The sequence below is a fragment of the Antennarius striatus genome, chromosome 24 (genome assembly GCF_040054535.1).
Source record: "Antennarius striatus isolate MH-2024 chromosome 24, ASM4005453v1, whole genome shotgun sequence".
Lineage (NCBI taxonomy): Eukaryota > Metazoa > Chordata > Actinopteri > Lophiiformes > Antennariidae > Antennarius > Antennarius striatus.
This window is the reverse complement of record NC_090799.1, coordinates 7,007,569-7,019,071: the sequence shown is the minus strand read 5'-3', so window position 1 is coordinate 7,019,071 and position 11,503 is coordinate 7,007,569. Positions and strand designations below refer to the sequence as shown.

At 45.0% G+C, this 11,503-nt stretch overlaps 2 protein-coding genes across 4 annotated transcripts in view; one reads left to right on the top strand and one right to left on the bottom strand.

Annotated features, from left to right (window-relative positions):
* LOC137591450 (IQ calmodulin-binding motif-containing protein 1-like) lies at nt 1-5,035 on the bottom strand. 2 transcript variants are annotated; one of them, XM_068309455.1, is made up of 14 exons: nt 4,631-5,035; nt 4,240-4,405; nt 3,940-4,057; nt 3,768-3,843; nt 3,522-3,621; nt 3,233-3,405; nt 3,039-3,148; nt 2,819-2,937; nt 2,686-2,752; nt 1,719-1,794; nt 1,444-1,607; nt 820-930; nt 532-688; nt 1-428 (listed from the first exon to the last, which is right to left on the bottom strand). In XM_068309455.1, exons 1-14 carry the CDS (start codon nt 4,743-4,745, stop codon nt 160-162), a joined length of 1,821 nt encoding a protein of 606 aa, XP_068165556.1. In that variant the 5' UTR covers nt 4,746-5,035; the 3' UTR covers nt 1-159. The 2 variants fall into 2 exon arrangements, with proteins under 2 accessions (XP_068165556.1, XP_068165555.1); XM_068309454.1 differs by having other exon boundaries at nt 4-428; nt 793-930.
* A 1,710-nt stretch (nt 5,036-6,745) lies between these two features.
* The window catches only part of LOC137591188 (kalirin-like), a 32,183-nt gene continuing 27,425 nt past the window's right edge, over nt 6,746-11,503 (top strand). For both annotated transcript variants that reach the window (XM_068309013.1, XM_068309012.1), the window contains exon 1: nt 6,746-6,844. In XM_068309013.1, the coding sequence (XP_068165114.1) occupies nt 6,790-6,844 (55 nt within the window). In that variant the 5' untranslated portion in view covers nt 6,746-6,789. The remainder of the gene's footprint in view (nt 6,845-11,503) is intronic.

Here is an 11,503-nt window from a genome sequence, read left to right as displayed (position 1 = left end):
ACATTTTACACATTTAAATCTTCTAGATGAAAAAGTTGATGTTGCAAATGTGATGAAGGTGAGAAGTCTGTTGTAATAACATGTCCAAAAAGAAAATGCACTCAATGAATAAAATTAAAAAGTATCAAACAGATTCATCATTTTAAAACCATAGTCAAGTTAAAGGTTTATTCCCTCCCTCTCAGTGGGTTTGCTGACCACTGACTGCCCCCCAACAAACAGTCCTCCAAGCTCTGCCTCCAGTTCCTGGAAATGGGTGTGATTAAAGATGTCGACATCATCCATCAGCCCTAGCGTTCTCCACCAGGGTAGCCTACTTGACTGCAGCATTGCATTGTGGGCGTCACGAGCACGAGTGGCAATGGGAGCCGAGGGGCTCAGGAACGACTCAGCGTCCGACACCGTGACCAACGAGAGGGGCGGGGCATCTGCGAGGAGACGTGAGAGTGTGTCAATCACGTGGATGTATGTGTGTGTGTGTGTGTGTGTGTGTGTGTGTGTGTGTGTGTGTGTGTGTGTGTACATGAGAACCTCTGAGCTGCTCCAGCTGTGTGTGTGTGTGAGCCATCAGAGCCTCCATCCGCTCCTCATCCCTCCTCTGCTGATCTCCTCTCTGGAGCTCTGAAAGAAGCAGCAGCTGCACCTCCTCATGGAGTCGCTCACACTCCTCAAGAGACACACGGGACGACTACACACACACACACACACACACACACACACACACACACACACAATTTAGTTAGATGGCTAAATGTTTTGTGACTTGCACTGACAGTGAATTGACTTCCTTACAGGATGCAGAGCGACGTATTCATCCACCTGCTTCTTTAGCTCCACCCTCCGGCTGTCAGTCAAACCATTCTGTCCAATCCAGACAGGTTTGACGGGTTGTGCTTTTGCTGCTCGTAGTTTCAGCAGAAAGCGACGCACCTGAAAGGTTCCAACAACAGTCAGCTGTATGAAAGAGCTTCATGGACTTGTCTCTCCACCCGCAGTGCAGTCTGACAAATTTATCAAAAAAACATTTGAATGTGGGCGGCACGGTGGCGCAGTGGTTAGCGCTGCCGCCTCACAACACGGTGGACCCGGGTTCGAGTCCCGCTCTGTGTGGAGTTCGCATGCTCTCCCCGTGTCTACGTGGGTTCTCTCCGGGTTCTCCGGCTTCCTCCCACCTCCTAAAGCATGCACTTCAGGTTGATTGGCTGGTCCCAAATTGTCCGTAGGAGTGAGTGTGTGTGTGTGTGCATGGTTGTCTGTCTTTGTGTGTGGCTCCACGGTGCACTGGCGTCGTGCCCGGAGTGTCCCCCGCCTCACGCCCTATGCCGCCAAGATAGGCTCCGGCTCCCCGCGACCTACCGCGGCAGATATAGCGGTGGTAATCTGAAGATGACTGACTGATGTGTGTCCCTGTGTGTGTGTGTGTGTGTGTGTGTGTGTGTCTACCGCTCTCTGTAGCGTCCTGGCTGCCTGCTGCTGCCTGTGAGTGTGTCTCAGTGTGGATCTGTGTGTGCTGTTGTAATGTCGTCGCTCTCTGAAGCCTCTCCAGAAGCTCTGGATCACCACGGCTGCACGACGCTCACACTCCTGCAGATATGACTGCACCTGCTCTGAGCACACACACAACCAACAGTCAAGTGTTTGGCACAAACTTGAGTGTTTGTACAGGTGGGCATAATCTAGATAAATACTCTAATCTGACTGTTTTCATGTTTCCATACCAGGAGGAAGGAGCTGCAGCAGTCGTCTCTGTTTCTGGTGGAACTGCCTCCTCGCCTGCTGACGCCTCACACACACCTTAAAAACACACCCACATAAACACACACACAATAATATGAAATGAAATGAAACATCTTATTGCACACCTAAACGTGTGTGTGTGTGTGTGTGTGTGTGTGTGTGTGTGTGTGTGTGTGTGTGTGTGTGTGTGTGTGTGTCTCTTCGCCGGCATGACTATCGGGATGACAACACTGGGGTTTGGAGTATGCATGCTGTATCGCACGCTGACTAAAGTGGTGAAACAACAGCTCAGAGTAAAGGAGGATTGCACCAACGCCGTGGAGGTCCGAATGCAAGCCTTATCAAACAAAGCCATGACTCGGATGAAAGAAGCCATTGTTTGGTTGACAGAAGAAACCACTAAAAAGCTGGAGAGACTGGGAAAGAAAGGTGTATGGATGCTGGGACCAGGAATCCGGATGCTGACAACAGCAACAAGAAGAGAGGACAGATACAGACTACCACATCATCTCAGTCACTCAACGCAATTAATTAGATTGGTGGTAAGAACATAAATTCATCTGGAATCAACACATGGCAATGGACTATTAAAGGTCACTAAACAAGACTGTAAGGTCACTCCAGGAACTGATGAAGACGTGTACAAACATACCTCTATTGGGACTGAATGAACGGTTACAACAATGTGGTGAAATGAATTACATGTTAAATATGATGTATGAATTAGTTGACAACATACTGCAATGAGAGAGGTGTTTGCCGATTCTAGGGGACAAGAATTTCATTAGACAAAGGGCTTCTACCCGTCAACCCTCTTTAATTTTTTCAAATGTTGATATAGCAAATGTGATGACGGTGAGAAGTCTGTTGTAATAACATGTCTGAAATATAAAATAAACTAAATAAATTAAATAAATTTTTTTTTAAAAACTGCAAAATTCCTCTCACCTGATACTTTAACTCCTCTTCCCATTGCTGTGCCTCCTTCTGCTTTTGCTGCTGTTTCCTCCGAGCCCTGAAACATATTCACACGCTTGAGTGTTTATTATTACATTAAGGAGACATGCAGACAGACAGGTACCTGTATCTCCTCTGCAGTGTACTGACTGCTCTGCTGAGGCTCTTCACCCTGCGTCTTGTCTGATAGGACCTCCACGCTGCCTGGATTGTGCACGCTGCCCGCTCCCGCTCAGGAGACGCCTACACCATAATCATCAAAAGGTGAGTTCACTTTTCTCTATCTGGCATTTGATAATTTATTCCCTCCACATCTGGATGAACACTCATATATACAGACAGACCTGCGTGTGGCTCCTTATGCTTTTGTAAGATCGTATGAATGTGATCAGATGATCCAACTCTTGATCAAAGCCCCGCCCCCTCCAGTCCTTGTCCAGTAGGCTATCTAGACCTGCAGAGACAGTGACCTCTGACCTTTCAGTTCATTTCAGACAATAATCACTCCTACACGCTGTAGACATGCGTTTCCTCTGACCTGTGAAGGTGAGGAGGAGAGGGTGGATCCTGAATCCCTGCTGATTGGCCATGAGGAGAATCAGCTTGACGGAGGCCCCGCCTACGGCGGAGTCAGAGCTGACGGCCAGTTGGCAGACGGCCTCGTTGAGCAGCAGCAGCACGGAGTCGTCGCTCAACCCGGCGACAAAGTCCCTGTGTAAGTCAGGTTTACCGGATAAATGGACAATACTGTGCAGTTCCAGTAGATCATCTAAGGAACCCGTAAACAAGCATCCTCAACAATGTAATGTTTATTCTGTGTGACTTACCTGCTGGATGCACAGGTTTGAATCCACAGCTGGACACAAAGCAGCAAAACAGAATCGTCATCACACATCTGGATCTGCTCGTAGTGGACGGAGCTAAGAACTGGAAGGACAAGAGGAGGGCAGAAATCTGTTGATATGACAGTCACTAAAAACAGACCTTTCACTTATTAAGACTGGGATGTAAATGAATCAATAACCTGATCATAGAGCGCATAAATCAATCAATAAACAGCAGAGGTGACTGACCCGTGGTGGTGAGCTGAGAGTAGCCTCTGAGCAACCAGCCAACTGAATCCATCGCCTTCCTGAAGACAGCTGTGCACTGACAGACAGACTGATGGTTAGACAGACACACACATGAACAGAACTTGATTGAACTTGTAAGTTTTTAAACATGGGGACGGGGGAAGCGTCTCACCTCTGCCTGCCTCATCAGCTGACAGGCCAGCGACAGCAGGCCGTCCATGACTGACGGTAAAAACAACGAGTGAAACGCCTCTGAGTGTTCACCAGGTTCAGCTCCTACACAACAAAAACTGGACACGCAGGTGTTAATTACTCATCGGTGATATACATTTATTACATTCATTTCAAACACAGTGCCAAAAAAAAAAAAAAAAATCTTTCAAGAAATTATCATTTGAGTTGAAAATTGAAAAAATTAATTAAATTAAATTAAATAACAATAAAGAAACAACAACCTACTCCGGTCATTTACCTGGTGAGCTGAGCCAACATGGCAGCGGGGCTCCAGTGGCTCTGCAGTCTCTTTGGATCAGACAGAACCGCGGCGCAGTGGTTCAGAACTCCACTCAGATACAACCGGGACTTGACCCGAACCAACACCCCGCTGTCTGCGTGCGTCGCTGCCGTCTTCAGGGCCTCTGACAGAGATATAACATTTAAAGAGGACGTGTTATTATGGGTTTTCTGTGGATATGGATACTATTATGGATATTTTCCACAAATTCATGAAGCAAAAGCAGCTGAAATAGAATGTTCACATTTACAGCATTAAAAAAAACAACAACACAAAAGACAGGTGATAGACAGGTGTGGGGCCGACAGACAGACAGACAGACAGACAGACAGGTGGAACACCGTCTCACTGTTTAAGCCGGTGATCAGGAGGCTGACTTTCTGCTCCGGCTTCAGGTGTTCCTCCTCCAGCTGCCTCCTCAGCTCAGACACGACGGCCTCCTCCTTCGCTGAATCCATCTTCATCTAATGGGGGGTTATAAACACCCGGGGGGGGAGGGGGTTATAAACACTGGGGTGTCATAGGGACACAGCGTTAGCCTCGAACAACGACATCACAGACCCTCACTGGGCTAAATCAGGCGCTAGCATCGCTTGCTAAAGCTAACGATCACGTTCATAAAAACAAACATTAATTTTAAAAAAATCTGACGTCCAAAGAACGAACTGTCTGCGTGTCGATCCGCCGACGTTTAAACGAGGAGGTTAGAGCTAACAAAAAGAAGGTCTCCAAGCTAGCATGGTCCGTCTGTGGTTTGTTTCTACGGCAACGTGACGTCATTATACCGCGACGGCTAATTCCTTTGCACCAAAGCAGAGAAAAAAGATCGATAGAAGAAATTTATCTATCTATCTATCTATCTATCTATCTATCTATCTATCTATCTATCTATCTATCTATCTATCTATCTATCTATCTATCTATCTATCTATCTACCTATCTTTCTAAATTTTGAAAAAATCTTTATTGATATTAAATGCAACAACAACGGACTGGAACACATTTAATTAACGATAATATCAGTAGAAACACATTTGAATCTAATTCACTCATTTTTGGTGAAATGCAGTCAAATAGTGCTGACGTAGAAAAATGTGCAGATTAAATGCACAGGACGTATGTCACTAAATATTTCATTGAATGTAAATTGTTAATGCAAAGGTTCCAAATGGGTCCGGGAGCAGCTGTGTGTTCGGATGGGCTCTAGGTGGCGCTGCAGGCCGGACTAAAGCAGCAGGAGCTTCATTCATCCAGTTCTGTGTGACCTCTGTAGTATTAATTCGGCGAGTGCCAAAAACATACCTATTTAGGATCACATTAATTTGCGTGGTCATACTTAAAGCTAAACATCCCATCACTCCATTCTTTTTTACTCCTGAAAAGTAGTTAATTGTGCTCCACATAATTCATAAATCAGGCGCATGTGTGAGACCACAACTTATCCCCGCAGTGATGACGTGTTTTAGCATTGATTTTTAAAATAATTTTAATCGTTACAAAGCTGCAAGTGTTTCAGTGCGTCTATAAAGGATATTTCGTGCGATGCATGAAATCTGCTCTTTAAAAATGCTTTGTTAAATAGACGCATAGTTTATATTATTATAATTAATTTTATCATTGGCTGATTTTGATTTATCTATTATTATTATTATTATTATTATTATTATTATTATTATTATTATTATTTATATGAATAGGTTGTTAATTTCATACAAATTTCTAATATAATATGATATAATATTTTATAATATGATATAATATTTTATAATATAATATAATATAATATTTTATAATATAATATTTTATAATATAATATAACACAACAGATTTTTCGCGATCATTCGATCACGTAAAATCTACTTGTGCTCGTAGTAACGGTCCCGTTAATAGTAACGGCGGGGGGCGGGGGTTGTGTGTCGGTGTGTTAATCGGTGCAGCAGCTGCTGCAGCCCTCGTGCGCAGCGCCCCTCGCGCTCTCCGGTGCGCCTGCGTGCTGACGGACACCGAACGAGCGTTACCGTCCGCCGCCTAGACCGGCGGACAGCAGAGGGAGAGAGACCGCGGCTGCTGGGAGCGTCACGGTAACGGTAACTACAGACAGTAATAGTATCCCCCACCAGTAACGGTGACGTGATTGTGATGCGATGCCGCGCGGGATCACGGTAACGTAAGAGCAGCAGCAGCCGCGGAGGAGAGGAGGAGGAGGTGGAGGAGGAGGAGCAGGAGGAGGACTGTCGAGGCTGAGCAAGAGGAGGATGCAGCAGTGACTGACCGATCCGTACCGGGAGGAGGGAACCGCATCCGTCCGTCCGACCGCCTGCCTACCTGGACCGACCCGATCTGATGTGAAGCCGCAGGGATGGACGGGTAGGCAGGGAGGAGGCGTGAGGAGGGGGAGCGACCGACGGTACATAACGGAGGAGCGCGCGCCTGGAGGAGGAGGAGGAGGAGGAGGAGAGGAGGAGGAGGGAGGCGCCAGGTGGAGCAGAAGCGCGAGGAGGAGCGAGGATGAATCCGGTGGATGGCGGAGGAGAAGCGGGCCCGGACGGCCTGGCGACGGCAGGTAGGGTGTGTGTGTGTGTGTGTGTGTGTGTGTGTGTGTGTGTGTGTGTGTGTGTGTGTGTGTGTGGTGGGAGCTGCTGTCGCCATGATGCCTCCACATCCGCCCATTGAATCAAAGTGTGAGCGTGCGTGTGTGTGTGTGTGTGTGCGCGCGCGTGTGTGTGCGTATGTGTGCGTGTGTGTGTGTGCTATGAACGTGCATGTACGTGTGTTAAGTGTGTGTCAGCATCTCTCTGTCAAACGGCATCTAGGAGTGTGTGAGTGTGTATTGGGGTGGAGGGTTCCTACCAAGGAGGATTGTGGGAAAGCCTGCTTGGCTATTAGACATGTGTGTGATGTAATGTAGCTGATTGCTAATGTAGACGGTAGGGTGATGTCACGTGATCCATTCATGAGAGCTACCATCAGTTGGGTTCTGTGTCGGTTTGTCGGTGTGGAATGTGTTCGGTGAAGTTATTGAAGTCGTCCCCGTTCATTCCACATCTGAGGAAAAAGTTCAATTACAAAATTAAAAATGAATAATTAAAATGTCTTGGAGCTCAGCTCCAGTATAAGGAGCAGATGGATGGACTTCCTGTTGGAGGTGGGATGAGGAGCTGGATCTCCAGCAGCAGCTGCTCCTTTGTGCTGAGAGGAGCAGATGAGGGGCTTCAGTATCTGGGGGGGGGGCACGTCTCCTGAGTGCCTTCCTTTTTGGAGGTTTTATCCGGGCAGAGGAGATTCCAGTGCTCGATGGAGGGTTGACACAAGAGAGACGTCTGGAACGCACGGCTGCTACAGTGACCCCATCCTGACCCCCACGATTCACCTCACAAGCGGACAAAAGCGAAACAATACCAACGATCGATCACAAACAGTAAAATGTTCTTTTCTGCTTCTCGTGTACCCCCCTCCTCACTTCAGTCACGGCGGGATAAAATGGGGATACAACTCAGTTCTACTGGCGTCATAAATTAGGACCCAAGGTGTATTCACCTGCAGGTAACCATAGCAACAGTACTGCTTAGTGATGACGGTTTAAACCAATACAGAAAAAAATAAAGATTTCTTTAGATTCCAGCAGCAAAGATTTGTTTGTTCATCAATCCATCAGAGGCGCTTCGCGTCGTCCGTTAAAAACTTGTTTTCATGTGGTGCATGAATGCACACACACTTTACATGTTTACTGAACGCCAGCTGAGGTTTGACTGAGCCCAAGGGGAAAATAAAGTACTGTATATTCCAAATAAATGTTTTAATCTTTCAGGGACAACATAAATGCATCCATAAAAGACATCATGGGGCGTTCCATTCCAGACAGTTGTGCTGATATGTAGCAATGGAATGTCCAGGAGTGGGGGGGGGCTTATAAGTCCTGACCTGACAACCTGAAAAACATTTTGCTTGTAGCAGCAAAATATCTCTACAAAGAAGATGATGTGGTGATGATTCAGAGTGAGCATTGGTTCGGAAATAACAGGTTTGAAGTCAAAATAGCCAAGAAATACCCCTTGACTTTTACTACGAAAACGCTGAGCTTTTATTTTGAAAGAGCAGCACTGCTTTGCTGCAACACAGCTGGTTGGCCTTAATTGTGGAATAGCTGGTTGATTTTATGGTGAAACAACTGGATGTATTTTACTGTAAAGTAGAAATTGATGTGTTTGAGGTGAAACAGCTGCTTGGAGAACAGCTGAACGTTACTGTGTTCGCTGAACAGCAGCTGGAGGAGACTTTTGTAAATTTTTGATGACATCAAAACCTTCAGTGGAGTGATTTCAAATATCTGTGAGATGAAACAGGAGATATTGATTGCATGTTTTTTCAGTGAATCTGTGCGTATATCGGTTCTTTATTTGCCCCATAACTCTTGTAGACCTACAAAGGAAATATGTAAGAAGCTCTAAAGAGCCCCTGGTGGTCAGGCATGTTTGGTTTCCTGAGTCTATCTGTGCTGTGTTGGTTTCTACATGTTTGCTTTCAAAGAGGGATGGGGATATATCAGCGTTAAATATTTCTGTCAGACTCTCATGCCTTTCTGCCTCAGAGGCTGACATTTTGGAGACTAAGAGGACATTGTGGTGAATTGTATTCATTAGTTTTTGTTGCATAATCAGTGTGATGTGTCCTGACAGACTGACAGCAAGTTTCTCTGAAGGCTTTTGATTCGCTGCGTACAGCCAGCTATTTTGGGCTTTACTTTGACTTTGAGGCAGCTGTATCAGGCTGGAAATCCCTCGCTGCCTTCCCAGTGCTCATCTGGACTCCCCTTTACTGACAGCTGGTCCAGGATCAGTCGACCTGACAGTCCGTCGATCAGATTCCTAATGGACTTTTTTTGATTGTAGTGGGTTGGGGGTGGTGTGGTTGAGCATGCTGGATTCAGACACGGTGTCAGGTCTGCAGTGCAGGAGCAGCTCATTAGCCACTGCAGGCTGTTAGCTTCTACTCAGATCTGTCACAACACAGGTCTGGGGGATTCACACGCCTCCTGCACATGCACAGAACATGCAGACGTGGTCCGTCCATGCTTAGTCAAGTGATTATCAGCAGTTATCGGCCTTGATGTGGAACAGCCTGTTCACTTATTGTTATTAATGATCTCCACACTGTAGAAAAGGCTCTCAGCAGCACTACAAATTACATTTATATGCTCCAAATTAGTTTTACCAGGGCTGCACTTAAGTCAGATGGAGGTGTGTCTGGGTGGATGATGGACGTGCAAAGGAGCAGGGCCTGCACTTTGTTTCCGGTGAGGGAAAGATCGTGGTCTATGTTCAGTTTTAATCCACTGTTAGCGTCCTGTGCTGTGGCTCAGGGTGATGAATTTTTAACCACCAAGCTGCTTAAAGAAGAAGTGAAAACATTAATCCTACTTCAAGAAAAGCTTCGTCACTTTGGCAACTACTGTACTAGGATGCATAGGATATATTATATTTCAAGTGTGCAGTATTTCCTGCTGAAGATTGGTTGCGATGAAAATGACTTTTGAAAATCTTACCATTGTGACGAAACCAGAATTTCTAATAGTGATAAATTAGAGCATCATTCAGTAAGGCGATACCTCCTCCCTGGCACACCTGTCCTCCTGAATTCAACAATCTGCAACCTGCAAAATAAATGTACAGGTCAGCTACACCCAATGACAACAGGTCCAATCTGGATCTGCTCCAAATTGAACAGACTCGCCAAAATCTATGCATTTGTTCTGGAAAAATTAAAACAGAAACTGTAAATCACATGTGCCAAACTCAAGGCCCTGGGGCCAAACGTGGCCCACCACATCATTTTATGCGGCCTGCGAGAGCATTGAAGGTCAGAGTGTCTAAAAACAAATAGGTCAAAAGTGTGCTTTGACCAAAACTACATTTCCCATGATGCAGTAATTTAGCCCATTTTAACTTTGACAAAACCATTTTCAACAAAGTTAATATCCTAACTTGTGTTTGATGTTATTTTTCTTTATTCACTTGAATACTTTGATCCTTGATTGATGGAGTTCTGCGGGTTTAATAACCTGACAAATTAAGGATTTATGTTATAACAGAGAAACAAGCAAACATATTTTTTTCTGTGCAACTGTAATGTTCGTAACTTGAATAAGTAATAAATTCAGTTATTTAACATTAAGGAGTAGTTACACTTATGTTAGAATACATTGAGTTACATTTAGTTACATTTATTAATTACATCTGGGCCTTTGAGGATAGCCGTTATGCTGATGTGGCCCCCAGTGGAAATGAGTTTGACACCTCCTGTGTAACTTTAATGGGGTCCATTCCAGTCCAAAACCAGGAAGTCCTTGCACCAAGTAACTGGAAATCTGTTCAGGATGTTTCTTCCAACAACCCAACCAACAAGAAAACATAACCTCTCTATTGAGGCATTCATATCTGAAAACCTGATTGAAGGTTTTTTTTGACAATTTTGCTGCAATCAACTATACATAATATAATATTTTAATCATGAACTAAAGAGGATTTATATTGCAATACTGTTTAGTGTAAAACATACATTTGAGAGCTCTCAAAATCTTCTGATTTCTTTGTCACATAACTGAAAAATTTACTATAACTTTATATATTCAATAAAAATGAACTAATCGGTGTTTTCACCTTGTTTTTATGAGTATCTCATTTAAATTTGCTTTGTTGTTCTGTCCTGCTTTCTTGTGTTAATTGGACCTGTGTATGTGCTGATTTGCATTTCGAGGGCTATGAAAGAGTTGGGTTTGAAAATGGGGCACACACCTGCCAGCTTCTCTGATAATCCATCAGTGGTTTCATGCCAAACAGTTCGTCCAGGTTTAACGGTCAATCGGGGTCAAGGTGGGCTCTGAGGAGAGGTTGGTTCAGGGGGGAGGTGTCAAAGCTTTCAAGGACAATGAAGGAGAAGAAGGTAGTTGATACTGGATAAATACTGGAATAATACAAGGCTCTCTCAGAGGGTTATCACTGCTTGAGCTGTTAATATGAGATGTTTAATGTCCTCAGTGTGTGTGTGTTTGTTGGATTAGCTTCCTCCCACTGTGCAGGATGATCTGACGCACATGGGATGCCTGTGTATCTGTCTATAACACACACACACACACACACACACACACACACACACACACACACACACACACACACACACAACAGCACACACACCCTGAGCTGCAGGATTCAGCTTTTAATTGAAA